Source organism: Heptranchias perlo, chromosome 1 (genome assembly GCF_035084215.1).
Source record: "Heptranchias perlo isolate sHepPer1 chromosome 1, sHepPer1.hap1, whole genome shotgun sequence".
NCBI lineage: Eukaryota > Metazoa > Chordata > Chondrichthyes > Hexanchiformes > Hexanchidae > Heptranchias > Heptranchias perlo.
In genome coordinates this window covers 72,936,838-72,958,472 of record NC_090325.1, presented here as the reverse complement: position 1 = coordinate 72,958,472, position 21,635 = coordinate 72,936,838, and the positions used below count along the sequence as shown (strand labels likewise).

General features: G+C 45.4%; 1 protein-coding gene across 1 annotated transcript in view; it reads left to right on the top strand.

Annotated features, from left to right (window-relative positions):
• The first annotated feature begins 628 nt into the window (after positions 1 to 628).
• adamts6 (ADAM metallopeptidase with thrombospondin type 1 motif, 6) overlaps positions 629 to 21,635 on the top strand; it is a 240,192-nt gene continuing 219,185 nt past the window's right edge. The window contains exons 1-4 of the mRNA XM_067995733.1: positions 629 to 776; positions 5,219 to 5,578; positions 6,345 to 6,709; positions 7,803 to 7,974. Coding sequence (XP_067851834.1) covers positions 5,482 to 5,578; positions 6,345 to 6,709; positions 7,803 to 7,974 — 634 coding nt within the window. The 5' untranslated portion in view covers positions 629 to 776; positions 5,219 to 5,481. The remainder of the gene's footprint in view (positions 777 to 5,218; positions 5,579 to 6,344; positions 6,710 to 7,802; positions 7,975 to 21,635) is intronic.

Sequence of the window (21,635 nt, the reverse complement as noted above, 5' to 3'; positions counted from 1 at the left end):
CAAAGCGCATAACAATTAAGAGTAAATGCCCCCCGTGATAACATTAAAATAAGCTGACTTGTGCGTTTCCGAGTTATGATTTGTTTCCCTTTTGAATACGAACTGAAGAAAATTAATGCCCTTAATCAGCAATGTAGTCAAGTACATCGTTACTATAAAACAGAAACAGTATGCGAGCTGGGCAGTCGCTTCTGTCTACTTTAAAGTGAGTATGGAGTACTTTTTTTGAAGTTTAGTGTATGCTGAGCTCTCTCATGCCAGTTTCACCCTGACTGGACCCCTTCGTCTCCCCCTCCCCTTCACGTGACCCACAAGACATGCGCACAACCCGGTCTGTGTAAAAAGCACATCTGCATTTTTTACTGACGTAAGTACGTTCTGTAGCACACATCGGATTGCCAGATTGCAAGTCTAAACTTGGCTGAAGGCCGGTAGTCAGATCGGGGCTGTTTCATATACTTTGTTGTATTGCCTGCCTTACTTTTCCAACTGTCCTATAGAGCTTTGTACGAGCTCAGCTGCCCGGGAGAGAGTCAGTGGAAAAAATCTATGTTGCTTGGTGGTGGCTGATGGCATCCTAGTTTCTGCCAAGTCAGTAACTTCAGTAAGCTCCCCCCCACCTCCCCCCACCCCCTCCAAACTGCAGGATTCTGTTCTGGATGAAAATAACTCTTGTGGTTTCGAGAGAGTAGAATTGGTTGGTACGGATCGCCAGTGTGCACGGTCTATTGTTTGAAAACTGCAGTTAAAACCTTCCCAGAATGAAGATGAAAACGGTAAAGGCGACTAGTAACATTTTCCGACCCCTTTGTCTATCTTAAAGTGTCGGTTTACTGCTAAAGCTCACTACAAGTTGTACTGTAAATTAATGGGATTGGACACTGAAGCAGTTTCAATTATTTCACTTTTTTTTGCTGAAATGGACTGCATTGAAGGAACCGTTTGGTCTTTTTTGCGATTATATGTTTGAAGCCCTAATTTAGGAGATCCTCTCCTCGTGCATTTTAAGTAAGATAGTTCCATTTCTTGTATAGTTTTAGGAGAGTAACAAACGCTGTGCAGAATAGTGTTCTTTGATTTAATCTGTACCTCGTGTGATTTGTGAGGGTTTTTTAAAGGATGCGTTGTTTCAATTAACCGAATGTGGGGAGTGTGACTGAATAGAAAGCAACGTATATATTTTTTAAAAATCAAAACAAGACTTAAAAGTGTGCAAGAAGGCACAGACTTTCCAATTCCTTCATTGTTGTAGAGTCGCTTGTTTTTATTTGAGCTGCCGGTGTAATGTATTTGGGCCAAATGCCAACTGTCTGGGTCACACGCGTTTTATCCAAATAGATTTAGCGCTGCTGTCTGGGAATGGGCTGCTGAATGTTACTTTATATTGACTGTACTATTCTGTTTCCCCCTATGTATGAAAAGATTTAATTTTCTCTTATTTTTGACGTTGAGATGCTGACGTTGAATGGCCAGCTACGAGCTATGTTTTTGTAGTGTCTAGCCCTTTCGTAGCTGCTTCACTGAAAAATTTGGGATTGTCCAGCAGAAATCTGACAGCTCCTGGAAAACTTACTCGGCACGACGCAGGAAGCACAGCACAGGTTATAAAGCCAAACCTGACTTTGGTGACGTCTGCAAAGTTTGGTTTTCTTTTCAGAGTCTCTCCGTGGTGTGATTTCCGCCCCAAATTTGTTCGTGTTCTGTAATCATTGTATCGGAGATCACATTTTTATTTCTTTAAAAAAAGAAAGTTAGATTTATTTCGTTTCAGAATTCTGACGATAGCTGTGGGACGTATTATTTATCTCTCCACTGAAACGGTAACCACTCAATACAGGGAGCAGTTCTGCAACTTCTTTTCAGCGGGGAACTGCAGACTTTATATCCTTCAATTGAGCTACTGCCCCTCCCCCTTCACTTCCCTAGCAACATACACATGCCACTTTTACCAGGCTAACCCTGTCGTTTTGGAAGTTTATGGTGCGCGCTTATCGCAAACCTTCTACATTGTCACCGTTTATATTCCAGGGAGTCCACCTGAATGCGAACTTTTGCAGGCACTTGAATAATGTGATTTTTGTGAGCCCGCGAGCCTTTTGTTTTCGCATTTGATTAACTACTGTGTTACAACTTCAGACTCAATGAGTTATGATAAAAGTTTCATCAAAATAGAAAAGCGTGTATTCAGGTGCTTTTAAATGAATTATTCTAATAGTAATTCAAGCCCCATTTCCTCGGTTTCGCAAATCCACCATAATTTTGACAGACTGATAGGTAACTACTTCTGTAAGCACTTTCGGAGTCGCAAATCTATTTCATTTTTCAGCCTAAAAATTATCCAGCTGTTATGATGTGCTAAGGAAATGTAATCTAGACATGTCAATCAGCAGTGGCCGCCCCCCTACCTCCCGCCTCGACCCTTTTTAAACATATTTTAAATACAGATTTTCCAAATCATGCAGAACGCGAATCCCTCCTTGCTTTCGCTTGAGGCCAAGCTTTGGTTTGGTGAGCGTGAGCCCCTTGACTCCAACTTGTTCTCCCTCTTCTAAACGCTCCCGTTTACCGCGAGGTGCCGCTGACTCTCGCCGTCTTCGATGCCTTCCCCCTCTGGGCTCGATCTAACTGTCGCCCTGCCGGGTCCTGCTCGTTATAATGTGTGTGTTACTGGAGTTCGTTCTCTGGAGTCTCCCGGTGTCGCCCTGAGGCTGCTCTTACACAGGGCTCGCTTTGTGCCGGGAAGTGGCGGGCTCCCGTTGTCTCGAGTGCACTGTCTGAGGCTCCAGACTCGCTCAAGGGTCTTCCCGTGTTGCCCGTTCTCCTGGTGTTGCTCCCCATTTCTTGGACCACACTTTTCCCTCTCGCTCGCTCCTCTTCTGTCCTCTTGTTGATCCCTTCTCCCTTTTTTTACTTCCCCCTCTTCCTTTGTTTTCCCTTATCCTCATTGCTTTCCGCTTGTTGCTCCCTCTATTGCTCTTATCCTTGTCTACCTATTGCTTCCACCTGTTCTCCCTCTTTCCTTGTTGCTCTCCCTCACCCAAAGTTGCACTCGACACTCCCTGTTATTCCCCTTCTCTCCCAGTTCCCTCTTCCTGTTCTCCCTTCTCCTTTGCAATTTCTCCATTGCTCCCATTTTCTTCTATCGGTTGCCTCCTCTCATTTTGCTTTTACCTGTTGCTCTCTCATTGCTTTCCTCAGCTCCCGGTTACTTCTCCTCTTCGTGTTATTCTCTTGTTCCTCTCCCCTTTGACTCCCTCTCTCTTGCTTATCTTCCTTGTTGTTATTCCCCTGCTCCCATCCCTCCCCATCTTCCGTTGCTCTCCCTCCCTTTCAACAACAACTCGCATTTATATAGCACCTTAAACGTTGGAAAATGTCCCAGGGCTACCCATTTCTCCCCAATGGTTCCCTCTCTTTCCTTCCTTACTCACCTCTCTTGTTCCCCCTTCTCTACCTGTATTTTTCCTCCAGTCCCCTCTTCCCCTCCCCACATCCCTTCCCCCTCGTCCCTCTGCTCCCTTATCTACCGCCATCCCTTCCCCCTCCTCTCTCCTCATCTCCCCCTTCATCTCCTAAACAATCACCCCTCTCCTCGCCTCCCCCTTGCCTCTCCCTCCTCCCTTTCCCTCCATTCTGCCCTCTCCATCTTTAACTCTCCCTCCTCCCCTTCCCTCGTCAACCTACTTGCCCTCCTCCACTCTCTTTCCCCTCCCCCTCCCTTCTCTCCTTTCCCCTCCCCCTCCCTCCTCCTTTCCCCTCCCCTCTCACTCCTCCTCTCCCATTTGTCCCCTCCTCCCTCTCTCATTCTTCCTCCCCTCTCCCTTCCATCTCCCTCCCATTCCCTTCTCCCCCTTGCCTCTTGCTCCCACCTCCCTCCTGTCCTCCCCTCTCCCTCCTCCCTCTCTCATTCCCCATTCCCTCTGCCTTCCATCTCCCTCCCATTCCCTTCTCCCCCTTACCCCCTTGCTCCCACCTCCCTCCTGTCCTCCCCTCTCCCTCTCTCATTCCCCCTTCCCTCTGCCTTCCATCTCCCTCCCATTCCCTTATCCCCCTTATCCCCTTGCTCTCACCTCCCTTCTGTCCTCCCCTCTCCCTCCTCCCCTTCCCTCTTCCCCTCCCCTCCTCCCTGCTCCCTCCCTCTCCTTCCCCCTCCCCTTTCGCTCCTCCCTTCTCCATTATTCCTTCTGCCCTTCCCTCCCTCCTCAGTTCCCCTTCTGCCCCCTCTCGCTCCCCTCTTCCCTCTCCCTCCTTCCCGCTCCCTCTCCCCTCTCTGCTCCTCTCTTCCTCCATCCCTCTGCCTTCCTCCCCTCCCCCTTTCCTTTCTCCCCTCCCCCTCTTCCTCCCCCATATCCTTCACCCTCTTCTTCCTCCACTCTCCGCTTCATCCTCCAACCCCCACTCTTCCTCCACTCTTCTCCCTCTTCCTCCATTTCTCCCCATCTTCCTCCACCTTCTCCCCTCTCCCACTTTAGCGCTCTTGCCGCATGCAGGCAGTTAGCGGGAAAGTGATGGCTCCCACGGGCCTGATTGGCCAATTGGTATCTGTTGATTGGCAGGATGAGCGGGTTCCGCTCAGTACCAGGCGAGAGCGGGCAGTGAGGCTCCAGGTATGAGGAGGCTCGGCCTCTCCACATGGACGTTAACTATTCAGTTATATTTCATGCTGCATTTTTTGATGTCACAGGGCTGGTGTAAGCTCAGGGTTTGTGGGAAAGAGAAAGGAGCTCCAGTGCTGTACTAGCACTTATTAACTTCATAAAAACCTTGGTTTTCATTCGGGTTGAAAGACACGAGTTCCCACAAGAGCTCGTTGTTTTGATTTGCTGACTATTCTGATAACTTTCCGTTTAGATTAGGAAGACACAAAACCGGGAAAATGAATTTGCACTGTTTTCTCGTCAGCTGTATTTTCTCAATTGTGTGATTTTCCTTGTCAGAAGCCGGATGTTAAAAAGTCAACAATCTCAGGGTTTTAAAGGGGGGAGGAGAGATAATGTGCATTTCCTCTCCGATGTACTTCACGTGTCTGTCCTTTGAATCTTCTGTAAACCGATCCTTTAGCAATGTCACACGGTAGTAACCGTGTATTCATTGTATTGCGATATGAAATAAATCTGTATAATCCAACTGTTTGTTACTAAAATTACCAACACAAATAATTTAATGAAAATAACATTGGACAAGGGCATAATTAATGCATTGTGTTCCTCTTTTACAGGCATACGGATGACTAACCCCAAATAAACGGCCAATGAGTCTCGGTGCTAAGGGTTTCCCGGCTTTGCGGATGGCTTTGGGTGCAGAGATGAGTGGGCACAAGAGCTGGTGCGGGGGCTGCTGGGCCATTCGGCACTGAGGCCGCCGCCGCACGGAAACGTGCCAAGGACGCCGCGACCCATGGGCTTGTTATGGTGCGCTTCTGGAGTTGACACAACTGTCTAGCGCAAAGGTAGCCACAAACAGCTTTAGGTTCACTAAATTATGGAAATTTTGTGGAAGACGGTGACTTGGATTTTGAGCCTAGTCATGGCTGCTTCGGAATTTGACAGTGACACAAGGCTTTCTTACAGTTCTCAAGGTAGGATCATCTCATCATGACCAATACACTGTAGACTAGCGCCACATCACCAATGGTGCTTTTTACGCTTTAAAACAAATAATAAACGATGTTGGCTTTTATTGGCACGTTATTTTTTTTACTTTGTAACAACTGTCTCATTTAAAAAATCTACATTTCTGACCGATTACAACAGCACATTTTAGTTATTAAAACAATTGGACTGAACTATATATGACTGTTGATTTGATGCAGTTCCTTTTGAATACAGCCCCGTTATATTTAGTAGGTTTGGAATCGAGATAGATCGAAAATAGCTCATTTGGTCCAAATTGAACGAAGTCCAGAACACATTGTTTAATGTTTTGGTTATGACAGGAGTTTGTATTAATTTTGTTTGTCTACATAGTAGAATCTACATATTGCACTTGAGTGTTAACAACAAATTCGTATCAATATCTTGCAATATGCAAATTATTACTTTTTTAAGGAATGGTACTACTGACTTTTTCTGCATAAGTCTGGTTATTTCGAAGTCTTTGTCCTTCCCAACTTATTTGCATGTAAGGCGATTCCACTAATTCTATGAGACATTAACTGATTTAATATTGGACTATGTGTTATCGATACTTAGCTTAGCATCGCTGCATTTTGAAAATATTGACAGCCACTTTCCCTTTAGATTGGATTGAATGATTTTTGACTCGTATTTTAGTAATACTTTATCACATCCTTTTTTCCCCTTCCATGCCCATTTCCTGGATCTTTCCACCTTGTGATTTCAAAGAGGAATTCCTTTCTTACCTTGAACATTATCAGCTAACGGTTCCTGTCCGAGTGGACCATAACGGAGATTTCCTGAACGACAGTGGGAAAAGCTATAGACATTCAAGGCGAAGGAGGAGTTCGGATGTTACACCTCGTGATCCAATCGAATCTAAATTATTTTACAGACTGTTCGCCTATGGAAAGCACTTTCATTTAAACTTGAGTTTAAACACTAAATTAATCTCCAGACATTTTATCGTAGAATATTGGGGGAATGATGGTCCAGAATGGAAACACGATTTTATTGATAACTGCCATTACGTGGGATATGTACAACATGAGCACAGTACTACGAAAGTGGCTTTAAGCAACTGTAATGGTCTGGTGAGTAGAACAATAAACTTGATTTTAAAAGTGGGGTGCTGATTTATTCATTCGGTTGCTTTGTTCTGTAGTATATAAATTACTTGTATTATGCATTAGCCAGAAATGTTATCCCCTGTGGGATGTTAACCGAACTAATGGAACTGTTGTAGGAGAGGAAACATAAACAGCTGCCCTGCTGTATGATGCACATGGCTAATTTGCATATGATCCACCGCAGTGGGAAGGGTAGCCAGATCTTAAAGAGGCAGGTCCCTTTCACTGGCCTCTGCAGACCAAACTTCCCGTGCAGCATACCAAAGTACAGATTTCTGACAAAGTTCCATGCAGGTCCGGTAGTTTCATTAAATAATATATTTCTTGGCGATGTAGTAAAAGTTGCATTAGTTGGGAGGGTTGCTTAACTCTTTCTTTCAGTGTTTACAAATGATGTAAATCTTACCATAACAGATATGGCCACTGTAAGGGGACAATTTGCTTCTGCTAATTTACAAAAAGTGTAAACTAGAGTTTTGCTGCATGCTTGGTTACTCTTGGTTAATATATTACAGCCTGCATAAGTTTTGAATAAAGAAAAGTACAAATTTGATTTGAATACAAATCATTATTACAAATGCCTGGCTGGTATATTTATTTCAAAGTAATAAAATGCATTGAAACCAGCATTGACTAAATTTTTCAAAGAAAGCTGTACGAAAAATGAAGGAGTGACAATCCACACCTTGCCAGCACCTCCTCAGCAAAAAAGGTCCATTCCATTTAAATACCTGCATGGATGGAAAAATAGCCATTGGAAAGTAGTGAGTTAAAAAAAGGGAGCTTTTAATTGTCAGTAGATTTAATATATTATAATTTCTTGGGATTTTTTGGATAATCCTTTGACTCAATTGCTGTATGTTCATTGTCATACATTTCAATATTCACCCTTTTTGTTATAACATTTCTTACAATACAAGTTCAAAGAATTTAGTACATTCATCATGCACAATCCAGATATATCTGTACTGTACTATTAGGGATGGGCTTTTTGGGCCTAATTCCTAAAAATTCTAACATTCTTACGTGCAGTAATGATCTGTTTTATTTCCTCAAGCATGGGGTGATTGTAACAGAAGAAGATCAGTATTTCATTGAACCATTGCAGAATATATCTGAGGACAATACCAGTGACTTTACTTACGGCGAAGGCCACCCTCATGTTGTTTACAAGCGTTCCTCCATTCGGCAAAGACATCAAACCAACATGTCAAACTGCGGCGTTCCAGGTAATTTATTTTACATTGTAGGAGAATATACAAAAATATAAGCCTTTTCCCTTTTATGAAAAGACATAGGATTAAACAGTGGGTACAAATATTATGTGAAACCACAGTACTGAAGAACTGAAACACTGAAACAGGTAACTTACAGTCCTGCGCAGATAGTTTTGATTCTATATGGCAGTGATTTTTATTGTTTTTGATATTTTTTGATAACTTTATAGTACAGAATCATTTTTAATAAATTAATGCGATAGATGTGCAAGAGAAAACTTTGTTGATGAAAAAGCTTTCAGTATGTTCTGGCCATATATCTTCAGAGCCAGGAGATCCGCAAAATTCAATAAAGATTTGCTAGTTAAGAGTTTCATCATCATCATGGTATCAGTGGTAGCACTCTCGCCTCTGAGTTAGAAGGTTGTGGATTCAAGTCCCACTCCAGAGATGTGAGCACAAAATCTAGGCTGACACTTCAGTGTAGTACTGAGGGAGTGCTGCACTGTCAGAGATGCAGTCTTTCAGATGCAACGTTAAACCAAAACTGCCCTCCCAGATGGATGTAAAAGATCCCATGGCATTATTTCGAAGAAGAGCAGTGGCGTTCTCCCCGGTGTCCTAGCCAACTTTTATCCCTCAACTAACATCTCCAAAATAGACTATCTGGTCATTATCACATTAATGTTTGTGGGAGCTTATTGTGTACAAAATTAGCAGCCACATTTTGTACATTATTACAGTGACTACACTTTAAAAGTACTTTTTTTAAATTATTCATTCATGGGATGTGGTTGTCGCTGGCGAGGCCGGCATTTATTGCCCATCCCTAATTGCCCTTGAAAAGGTGCTGGTGAGCCGCCTTCTTGAACCGCTGCAGTCCGTGTGGTGACGGTTCTCCCACAGTGCTGTTAGGAAGGGAGTTCCAGGATTTTGTTCCAGCGACGATGAAGGATTGGCGATATATTTCCAAGTCGGGATGGTGTGTGACTTGGAGGGGAATGTGCAGGTGGTGTTGTTCCCATGTGCCTGCTGCTCTTGTCCTTCTAGGTGGTAGAGGTCGCGGCTTTGGGAGGTGCTGTTGAAGAAGTCTTGGCGAGTTGCTGCAGTGCATCCTGTGGATGGTACACACTGCAGCCACAGTGCGCCGGTGGTGAAGGGAGTGAATGTTTAGGGTGGTGGATGGAGTGCCAATCAAGCGGGCTGCTTTGACCTGGATGGTGTCGAGCTTCTTGAGTGTTGTTGGAGCTGCACTCATTCAAGCAAGTGGAGAGTATTCCATCACACTCCTGACTTGTGCTTTGTAGATGGTGGAAAGGCTTTGGGGAGTCAGGAGGTGAGTCACTCGCCGCAGAATACCCAGCCTCTGACCTGCTCTTGTAGCCACAGTATTTATATGGCTGGTCCAGTTAAGTTTCTGGTCAATGGTGACCCCCAGGATGTTGATGGTGGGGGATTCGGCGATTGTAATGCCATTGAATGTCAAGGGGAGGTGGTTAGACTCTCTCTTGTTGGAGATGGTCATTGCCTGGCACTTGTCTGGCGCGAATGTTACTTGCCATTTATGAGCCCAAGCCTGGATGTTGTCCAGGTCTTGCTGCATGCAGGCTCGGACTGCTTCATTATTTGAGGGGTTGCGAATGGAACTGAACACTGTGCAATCATCAGCGAACATCTCCATTTCTGACCTGATGATGGAGGGAAGGTCATTAATGAAGCAGTTGAAGATGGTTGGGCCTAGGACACTGCCCTGAGGAACTCCTGCAGCAACGCCGTGGGGCTGAGATGATTGGCCTCCAACAACCACAACCATCTTCCTTTGTGCTAGGTATGACTCCAGCCACTGGAGAGGTTTCCCCCTGATTCCCATTGACTTCAATTTTACTAGGGCTCCTTGGTGCCACACTCGGTCACATGCTGCCTTGATGTCAAGGGCAGTCACTCTCACCTCACCTCTGGATTCAGCTCTTTTGTCCATATTTGGACCAAGGCTGTAATGAGGTCTGGAGCCGAGTGGTCCTGGCGGAACCCAAACTGAGCATCGGTGAGCAGGTTATTGGTGAGTAAGTGCCGCTTGATAGCACTGTCGACGACACCTTCCATCACTTTGCTGTAAAGTGCTTTGGGATGTCCTGAGATAGTGAAAGGTGCTATATAAATGCAAGTTCTTTCTTTTTATCAAGGACTTTTATCTTGCAGTGCCTAGAGTACTGCAAGAGTTCTGTTTATTGTTTCTTCTTTGTACTTGCACGTCTATGCAGCATGTTAATGAATTGCAGTTGTTTACCACTCAATAAATGAAAATATTTGTTCTACACAGAGTAACACAAATATTCAAAGTTGCTGAATTGATTGTGTGGAAGTTCATGCTTTTTCGGTAACATTTTAATTTAGTATTACTTTAACCCTTGGAAAGGTAAAGATGTCTAGTATCATAAATACAGATACCTGTACAATGGTGGAATGGTGCAACATAGCAATAGTGCTCAAGCAGGGTCTTTAAGCTGAGGGATGGGATGCAGGTTCACCCTGCAGTTGCCCTGATTTCAGGTCAACTATTGCGTAGAGGTGCAGAGTGGAAGCCTTGTGTAATCCCACGGGGAAAGTTTCTTAGTGATCAGCTATAGAGCAGCATTGGTGTAAACTTAGTAACGTTACTTTGTCACTCTCTTGGTTGTTTCATGAGTCTAAACAGAGATCAGGAAATATTAGTGAGTAAATATCTGTATAATATGATTATCAACTTTCTTTTTACTAAAAGAATACTAGTATTGAAGAAAATAATAGATGTTACTTACACTTGCATGACTAAAACACTAGAAAAAAAAAGAAAAAATTGCAAATGCTGGAAATGCAAAGCAGGTCAGTCAGCTCCTGAAAGAGACAGGCAGGTTAACATTTCAGATGGAACCCCCATCACAACAAAGTGCTGATGAAGAGACCTAAATGACACATTGACCCATCTTTCAGATGATGATTGACCTGGTGTGTATTCCCAGCATTTTTTGATCAAAGTATACAATAGTAAAGAAAGAAAGAAAACAAAAAAACTTGCATTCATGTAATGCCTTTCATGTCCTCAGGATGTCCCAATGTGCTTTGCAGCCAATTAAATACTTGAAGTGCAGTCACTGTTGTAACATAGGCAAACACAGCAGCCAATTTGTGCACAGCAAAGTCCCATAAACAGCAATGAGATAAATAACCAGATAATCTGTTTTAGTGGTGTTGGTTGGGATAAATATTAGCCAGGACACCAGGAGAACTCCTCTATTGTTCAAATTATGCCATGGGATTATTTGTGCCAACGTGAAATGGCAAACAGGGCCTCGGTTCAACATCTCATCCAAAATTTGGCACCTGTGAGAGTGCAGCACTTCCTCAGTACCGTACTCAAGTGCCAACCTATGTGTTGAGGCCTCTGAAGTGGAACTTGAACCCATAACCATCTGACTCAGAAACAAGAGTGCTATCATTGAGTCAAGGCTGGCATAGATTACTGTGATCAATGCATTCAGAATTTGCAGTGAATATTGTACTTAATTTATAGTTTGAGGCTGGTAATTACAGAATCAGTATTGCAGCTTGCTTTAAGCTGCCTTGCTGGATTGGGGGCAGGAGAGAATTCCGCACATTTACTCTTACGCACCTAGTGATTTGCTTTAAAACTAGCATCGGCAGAATGGCTTTAGAGTGAGTACCTTACCCACTCTGTGAATTAGGGCTCAGTGCTTGATACAGAAAGATTTTTTAAAAAGGGAGGAATTTCAAAACAAACATTTTGAGCACAAGAGTTGGAACATTTTTGCTTGAGTTTATAAAATGTTCAGGAAATCCAGTGCCTCTGAAGTACTGCGTTCAGTTCTGGGCACCACGCCTCAGGAAGGATATATTGGCCTTGGAGGGGTTGCAGCGTAGATTCACCAGAATCATACTGGGGCTAAAAGGGTTAAATTAAGAGGCCAGGTTGCATAGACTTGGCTTGTATTCCCTTGAGTATAGAAGATTAAGGGGTGATCTAATTGAGGTGTTTAAGATGATTAAAGGATTTGATGGGGTAGATAGAGAGAAATTATTTCCTCTGGTGGACAAGTCCAGAACAAGGGGGCACAATCTTAAAATTAGAGCTAGGCCATTCCGGGGTAATGTTAGGAAGCACTTCTTCACACAAAGGGTAGTGGGAATCTGGAACTCTCTCCCCCGAAAAGATGTTGAGGGTAGGGGGGTCAATTAAAAATGTCAAAACTGAGATTGATAGATTTATGTTAGGTAAGGCGATATGGAACTAATGCGGGTAAATGAAGTTGAGATACAGATCAGCCATGATCTAAATGAATGGAGGAACTGGCTCGTGGAGCTGATTGGCCTACTCCTGTTCCTATGTTCCTATGTAAGGAATCTTACAACACCAGGTTATAGTCCCAACTGTTTTATTTGAAAATCACAAGCTTTCAGAGGCTTTCTCCTTCATCAGGTGAGCGAGTGTGGGATTCCATGGAAGGTTATCGCATTTATAGTCAGAGAACAATACCTGGTGATTACAGATAATCTTTCCAACTGCCCGTTGTCAAGGCAATCATAGTGTTCAGACAGAGTGGTGTTACCTACAGGACCACCGAATACACAAACGGCCAGAACACAAAACAGAGAGAGAGAGAGAGAGAAACATCCGAAAGGAAGAGAAAGACAGAGAATGACCCGTTGTGTTAAAAACAGATAACTTTTTTTCACTGGTGGGGTTACGTGTAGTGTGACATGAACCCAAGATCCCGGTTGAGGCCGTCCTCATGGGTGCGGAACTTGGCTATCAATTTCTATTCGACGATTTTGCGTTGTCGTGTGTCTTGAAGGCCGCCTTGGAGAACGCTTACCCGAAGATCGGTTGCTGAATGTCCTTGACTGCTGAAGTGTTCCCCGACTGGGAGGGAACCCTCCTGTCTGGCGATTGTTGCGCGGTGTCCGTTCATCTGTTGTCGCAGTGTCTGCATGGTCTCGCCAATGTACCATGCTCCGGGGTATCCTTTCCTGCAACGTATGAGGTAGACAACGTTGGCCGAGTCACAGGAGTATGAACCATGTACCTGGTGGGTGGTGTCCTCTCGTGTGATGGTGGTTTCTGTGTCGATGATCTGGCATGTCTTGCAGAGGTTGCCGTGGCAGGGTTGTGTGGTGTCGTGGACGCTGTTCTCCTGAAAGCTGGGTAATTTGCTGCGAATGATGGTCTGTTTGAGGTTGGGTGGCTGTTTGAAGGCGAGTAGTGGAGGTGTGGGGATGGCCTTAGCGAGGTGTTCGTCGTCATCGATGACACGTTGAAGGCTGTGGAGAAAATGGCGTAGTTTCTCCGCTCCGGGGAAGTACTGGACGACGAAGGGTACTCTGTTGGTTGCGTCCCGTGTTAGTCTTCTGAGGAGGTCTTTGCGATTTTTCGCTGTGGCCCGTCGGAACTGTCGATCGACGAGTCGAGCGTCATATCCCGTTCTTACGAGGGTGTCTTTCAGCGTCTGTAGGTGTCCATCGCGTTCCTCCTCGTCTGAGCAGATCCTGTGTATTCGCAGGGCCTGTCCATAGGGGATGGCCTCTTTGACGTGGTTAGGGTGGGAGCTGGAAAAGTGGAGCATCGTGAGGTTGTCCGTGGGCTTGCGGTAGAGTGAGGTGCTGAGGTGCCCGTCTTTGATGGAGATTCGTGTGTCCAAGAAAGAAACCGATTCTGAGGAGTAGTCCATGGTGAGCTTGATGGTGGGATGGAACTTGTTGATGTTATCGTGTAGTCTCTTCAGTGATTCTTCACCATGGGTCCATAGAAAGAAAATGTCGTCGATGTATCTGGTGTATAGCGTTGGTTGGAGGTCCTGTGCAGTGAAGAAGTCCTGCTCGAACTTGTGCATGAAAATGTTGGCGTATTGGGGTGCGAATTTGGTCCCCATGGCTGTTCCGTGTGTTTGGGTAAAGAACTGGTTATCGAAGGTGAAGACATTGTGATCCAGGATGAAGCGGATGAGTTGTAGGATGGCGTCTGGGGATTGGCTGTTGTTGGTGTTGAGTATTGATGCTGTTGCAGCGATGCCGTCATCGTGGAGGATACTGGTGTAGAGTGCCGAGACGTCCATCGTGGTGAGAAGTGTTCCTAGTTCAACTGGTCCGTGGGTGCTGAGTTTTTGCAGGAAGTCTGTGGTGTCGCGACAGAAGCTGGGGGTTCCCTGTACGATGGGTTTCAGGATGCCCTCGACGTATCCAGAGAGGTTCTCACACAGGGTTCCGTTGCCTGATACGATAGGACGTCTGGGTGTGTTGGCTTTGTGTATCTTTGGGAGGCAGTAGAAGTCTCCCACACGGGGAGTACGTGGGATGAGGGAGCGTAGGATGCTTTGAAGGTCTGGATCGAAGGTCTTGATCAGTTTGTTGAGCTGGTGGGTGTGTTCCTTAGTCGAATCTGCGGGTAACCGTCTGTAGTGTTCCTGGTTGTCCAGTTGTCGGTATGCTTCTTTGCAATAGTCCATTCTGTTCTGAATGATGATGGCTCCTCCTTTGTCCGCTGGTTTGATGACGATGTTGCGGTTGGTCTTGAGAGCGTCGATGGCGTTGCGTTGTGCTCGGGTGACATTCTGGACTGTCTTGTGAGTGCGGCTGATGAATCTGGCATAGACGCATTTCCTGACAGCTTGAGCATACATGTCAAGCTGAGGGCAGCGACCCTCCGGAGGAGTCCAGTTTGACTCTTTCTTCTTCGGTTGCTGTACCGCGGATCCCTCTGTCTGCTGTTCCGGATCGTTGATTGTCTCATTGGGTTCGCTGCTGAAATCTTGGGATTTGTGGAAGAATTCCCGGAATCTCATTCTCCTGATGAATTCCTCTGTGTCCGCCGCGAGACCAATGGGGTCCATTTTGGTGGTGGGGCAGAAATTGAGCCCTCGGCTGAGAACTTCGATTTCGTCTGGTTGAAGGGTGTGGTCGGATAAATTGACGATAGACTTCCCTGTGGTTGCAACCGTGGTACTGGGGGAGGCTTGGTTGATGCTGGTGGTGATGCCGAGTTTCTCAAGCTTCCTGCTCTTGGTTTTCATGTAGGCAGCGTAGTTCCGTTGCCTCATCTGTTTGGTGGTGTCTCGTAGCTGGTCTGCTGTGTCCTGAGTACAGGTTGAGAGTATGGACTCTATCTTGGTTTCGAGGTTGCGGCGTCTGCTGTAGAGTTGGTGTACGAGATGGTTGCGGAGTGTGCGAGAGGTACGACGGCAGAGTCTCTCAGCGTAATCCGAGTTGTATGTCGACTTGAGTGGGTTCGTGATCTGTAGTCCTTTCGGGATCTTGTCTGCTTTCTTGCAGCTCTGTAAAAACCATATGTTCCTATGACCTTTGAGGACTTTTTGAACTCAGCTTGAGACTGCAATAGAGCTTTGCGCCATGTGACGTCAAACTCAACAATGTGAGATGGCTTTCCCCCATGGTTTCACACTGTTGCATTCTGAAATCACGTCAAAACCCAACTCTGGAGTTACACAGTCACTTTTGCCTCATTGCAAATTGGAAGCCTTCAGAATTATGCAAATTTGGTAGTATAACAGTCCCCTAAAACTAACCATGACTTAGACTACCATGGATAAAATAAAATTGCTGGACTATAACTTGGTGTTGTAAAATTGTTTACAATTGACTACCATGGAGTGAGAGGTTGCTCTAATATGTGCATGAATTGTGTCATGGCAAATTTACAATTTTGGCCAGACTGTGAGAGAGAGGCACTGAATAATGCCAGTTAACTGCACACACACCCAGCACTCACAAACCCACCTGCGCACAGGGAGGAAAGAAAATTTTAAAGTTATGTAATCTCAGTTACCTTCAAACACTGGGCAATTGCCTCAAAAATCAGTATTGGCAGAATGGTCTTGGAATGTGTCTCATGCCCACTTTGTGGGTCAGGGCTTGGTACTTGATACAGAGAGATCAAAAAATTTGAAAACCAACAATTAAAGATGCTTTTGAATACTAGTGGTATCCCTCAGATTAGTAAAATTATGGTTTACAGCTGTAATCTGCTATACAGTGGGGCAGAACTTTCAACTTCAGGGGCATAAAACAGGTGATATTGGATCGGCCGCCCATGACTTCGATGGAAGGGAAAATCGTGTGTGGTGTATAATGGGCAATGATCCAGTATCACCTGTTTTACACCCCCGCCAAAGCTGAAAGTTCTGGCCAATGGTATTCCTGGAGGTTTGATAACAGGATGTTTGATCATGTGTCACTTGCCCGCAGCTTACAAATGTTACTGCATTTGCCTTATAAAGGTTTGTTCCCCTGTATCTGAGCGTCTTTGCTCACCCTGACTCTAAAAAAAAAGTTTTGTTCAGTGGCAGGGGTGGACTGGGTATCAGGATATCGGGAAATTTGCTGAGTGCCCCCATGAATGGTTCCCCATTGCCCCTGAAAGGTGCACTTTCTGATCCTCCACCGCCCCAAGAGCTGTGCTCGCTAATCTCCCAATGCCTCAGAGAAATGAAGCTGGTCAATTCTTGTCTCAAACAAAAGCAGAAAAGCCTGGAAACCCTCAGACAGTCAGGAGGTGACTGTAAAGAAAGGAAAATGTTAATGTCACCTACACAAGAGCTCAGGAAGCGGTAGCGGCAGGTTCGTATGGGGGCAGTTTGCCCCTGATCTGCATCCAGCGCTATTAGAGGAAATCTGGGTGCAAAGCCCTCTGTCATTCATGTGAATGAAATTGACATTGTTGCACTTTCTTCAGGTGCAGACACCGAAAAAGCCATAGAAGTGGTTTGGATGCAGTGTTATGCAGCAGAATGGGATAAAAAGAGTAGCGCCCATTTTCCCTCTGATTTGCATCTGTTTTTTTGGGCCTTATTTGCGAGCAGGGCAGAGGCAAATCAGCCCTATCATTTCGATTTAGAGTTGAGGACTTGCATGTCCTAACACACGCTCTTGTCAATTTGGCTCCAGGAGAAATCATATAAATTGATACATAGGGAGGAGGAGGATGGGGCAGGCCTTCTGCAGCTACCTTGATTTGGCCACGACCCTGACTCGGGTTCGGAGTTATTCTTTATGCAATATGCGCTGGGCTGCTGGGGGGATCTTTGCCACCAGGAAGGAGCCCATCAAGAAGAAGGAAATGCGGGAGAAGAGGACTCTTAAAGGGGTCAGAAGAGCCCCAATAATCTGGTGTTTGATTTTTGTTTAGGCTTCGGACTGAGCCGAGCCCTAAATCAGGCAAGGCTTTGAGGCCTGAGGAGAGGAAGAGGTGCCCACTACTAGACTCCTCCCTTCAAAAAGGCCACCAGTGGGCCTTCTGCCGCTGCCCCAGGAACTACTGCCATACCTTTCTTGACCGGGATTGACTGAGCCACTGGTAAAGGCAGGGAAATCGGGTGGGTTTCTGGGCCCTGCCTCCCCTCTGTCATTTACATGCAGCTGGGTAGTGAAGGAGCAGTTGGCAGCCTTCCCTGCTGCGGCAGGGAGAGGAAAATCTAGGGTAGAGTGGGGATGTGGTGGTCGGCCTCCCTGCCCAATTTGCCTTGATTTTCCGGTGCTGTACTATCTGATTTCAGGTGGCATTGTGGAGGTACGTAGGAATTGCTAGATGAAAAAAAGACTGAGGTCCATCTAGTTCACCTTCTACTATTCTAGTAGTCGCATGATACAATGATAAATGGAGTTGTAGACCAATCATGGCAATCAATCTCTATCAATTGGTCTGCAACAGACCCAGACATGAGGTGAGCAAACCCCCAGTGGTGGAGAGCTTTGAGAACCATGGGCTAGAAATTTCTCCGTGTAGTGCCCATTTTTCATTCGCTACGCAGCCACCTGAGGTCTCCAAATGGCATCCAGAATGTGCGTGCGCGCTTCTAGCGTGACGTGTGCCGGACGCCATTTGGGACAAGGGGTTCGCGCAGGCACAGATAACGAACGCCGGCAGCATGAAAAGTAAGGAGAATGTGTGTTAGATCAGTGTGCACCGGTGATTTAAAGGGGTAGATACCATTTTGGCAATGCACTGTCTTAACCACGACCAGCTGAACATGTCTTAGATGGCCTGGAGGACCCCCCACCAGCGCTATTTAAAGGGACCATGCAGGATTTACAGGTTAGTTGATGGATTATTGCTTCTGGCTGCTGATGCATTTGTACCTGTTTTTAGAGGTCTCCTATACTTGAATACTAGGATGAGGGGACATAGCCTAACATTTAGAGCCAGGACTTACAGGAGTGAAGTTAGGAAATACTTCTACAGGCAAAGGGTGGTAGAAGTTTGGAACGCTGTTCTGCAAACAGCAGTTGATGCTTGCTCAATTGTTAATTTTAAATCTGAGATTGTTAGATTTCTGTGAACCAAGGGTATTAAGGGATGTGGGGCTTATGCGGGTATATGGAGTTAGGTCACAGATCAACCATGATCTCATTGAATGGCGGAACAGGCTCGAGGGGCTAAATGCCACTGCCACTTGCTGCCTCCAGTTATGCACCACCTTCTCCTGCAAGAAAGCGAGAAGTGTGTCAGTGAGTGGTGAGTGTCGTGCAGGATGTCTGGGTGATCTGCCTGTCATAGAATCATAGGAAGGTTACAGCACGGAAGGAGGTCATTCGGCCCATCGAGTCCGCACTGGCTCTATGCAAGAGCAATCCAGCTGGTCCCACTCCCCTGCCCTTTCCCCGTAGCCCTGCAAATTTTTTCCTTTCAAGTACTTATCCAGTTCCCTTCTGAAGGCCATGATTGAATCTGCCTCCACCAACCCCTCGGGCAGTGCATTCCAGATCCTAACCACTCGCTGTGTAAAAAAGTTTTTCCTCATGTCACCTTTGGTTCTTTTGCCAATCACCTTAAATCTGTGTCCTCTGGTCCTTGACCCTTCCGCCAATGGGAACAGTTTCTCTCTATCTACTCCATCTAGACCCTTCATGATTTTGAATACCTCTATCAAATCTCCTCTCAACCGTCTCTGTGTCAAGGAGAACAACCCCAGCTTCTCCAATCTATCCACGTAACTAAAGTTCCTCATTCCTGGAATCATTCTAGTAAATCTCTTCTGCACCCTTTCTAAGGCCTTCACATCTTTCCTGAAGTGCGCTGCTCAGAACTGGACACAATATTCCAGTTGTGGCCGAACCAATGTTTTATAAAGGTTCATCATACTTTTGTACTCTATGCCTCTATTTATAAAGCCCAGGATCCCGTACGCTTTTTTAACCACTTTCTCAACCTGCTCTGCCACCTTTAATGATTTGTGCACTTATACCCCGAGATCTCTCTGTTCCTGTACCCCTTTTAGAGTTGTGCCCTCCAGTTTATATCATGGTTGAATAGCTGCCAGTGTGTGTGACCTGTGAGTTGTGGGTGTGTGGCTTGGAACGGTGGTAATTTGTCAAGGTGAGAGGAAGCATCTGATTGGAAGAGTTGAGTACTGATTGAGTTTGTTAGTAGGTGGATGATGGGGGATGTAGTGCATGGAGCAGTGGAGCAGTTGGTAGGAGATGCCACTTGACAGTTGACCTCACTCACCTTGACCACTTGTGTCAAAGCATTGAACTTCTTCCTGCACTGCACCCAGGCAACGTGTCTGGCTTTGACATCATCCCCTACCACCTCCCACTCTCTCGGGTGCATATGTCTGGAGGGCCTCTTGCTCCACTGCGGATATAGGATGTCCCTCCTTCTGTCTACCTCTTGCACAAAGGCCCCTAGTGCAACAGCAGAGAAACTTGGTGCATGCTCTCTTGCAGGCCTGGTACAAACACAAATCAACAGATTGGTGAGATCTGGTGTGCAGATTGGAGGATGTGGGATTTAGTAGTGTGCAACCTTTATTCAATGTTTTAACATAACGCAACAGTTTGTAAACCTAGAGACGGGACCTGCATCTGTGTTTTATGTGTGCGATGTCTGATCTCTGTTCAGAATCCGTGCGGACCCTTACCTTATTTTTTGCAAATAAGAGGTGTAGGTTGCCTTTAAAAGGTGCAGCCTGCTTTTAAGAGGTGTGAGCAAATCTCGCGATATTTGGGCCCCCCCTGCTGGTGAGAAGTGCATTGCTGGTGAGAATAGCGCAGCTTGGCCTGACTGCTGTGCTACAATCAGGTAAGTGAGGAGGCAGCACGAATGTCTCGTGCTGCCTGCATTGGAACCACCGGACACGGGTTAATCGCGCACTACGATGCCCGCACCCGGATTCGGGGGTTAACCAATTTAACCCCCCATAGGTCCAAAGTTACCTGTTCCTCCCAAGCATGTTCCCCTTACCACATGTCATGTCTCAAATTACTCATAGACTGTATCCCAAAATATTACTTTCGAAAAGAATTGTGAAGAAAATCTAGCCCAGAAACTCTGGGAGCAGTGTGTTGAAATAAAGGACAGTTTTATTTCAATGCAGTAAGGAAGAGTTGATTTTTTGTTGTTGTAGAGTATTATCCGCTATTATAAATTCATTATAAAGTATTGCCTATGGCATGTAGTGTTCTTTTGTTTTTTCACTATAGTTGGCAGAAAGAGTTACATTTTAACATGTTTAGTACATGTGGATTTGTAGTTGTTTAATCATCGTGTCATAATTGTTGCTACATGTAAGAACATAAAGCATAGAACAAAAAGAAAGAGACTCCGTCCATCAAGCACATTCCTTCCACATTGTAAAACTCCTCTATCGGGGATTCTGCCCAGTCCATTTGATTTACTGAGCAAATGCTGTGAAAAAGTTCTCCCTGCTTCAAAAGTAAATCAAGCAAGACTGCAGAATACCTAAGTAATGTAACAGCATTTCCGTGGTCTCAGCTTCTCGGGAACCATTATGTTCCACACAACATAAGATTATCTTTGCCCGTACTTATCCTTATAATTTTCAATCTTGTTCCTAACTTGATATTCATCCAGCTCTTTTGTAAAGGTGTTAGCACAACATTATTTCTGATATTTACCATGTAGGGGTGAAAGATTCCTTTTTAATAAAAATTTCTTAACAGAGAATGCATATGTGTATTTTGTGACATCACTGTGCAGTTCCATCACATAGTCTGTTAGGGAGAATAATTGGTACATTAGGGTTGTTGGTTCGCTGTGCACACATTGGGAGCAGCATGCTGTTTGGGAATTCGGACAATTTGCCCACAGTCCCTAGGCTTTCCCCAGTCTAGGGGTACCAAGGATCCTGCTTGCTATGGCTCTTTTGTGGTTGGCTCATTGTCCCTTGTAAAGCACTGGGAGAAGATTATTAGCTTGTGGCTCCATTCTAACTTCCTTGGGAGGTAGTCTGGATCTGTGTGGGAGGTGTGTGGGTTTCCAGGAAAGTGTTCCAGACTGCATGGTATCTGCCAAGTTTCAGGTAGAGTCTCTGCATCACTTGTTGTGACTAACATATGTTCCACAGATTTTACATTCACATTTTTGGTTGGGGGAGGGTTGAATTCGGCCACACTCCCGGGGGGGTTGTGGGGGGGGGTGTGGTGGTGGTAGAGAACGGCACACAGTTTCCTAACTGTGCCCTACCCATTGGCCTTGCTCTTTGGTTTAATATTCTCTGTTTATAAAACCCCAAATGCTGTCTTCTCTTTCTTATGGTTTTATCTACCTGCACTCGCACTTTCAAGGAAGTACACATTTTCAACCCAGGTCTCTCTGTTCCTTCACATCTTTTCAGAGAGTGTTTACACTTCCATTCCTCATTTTT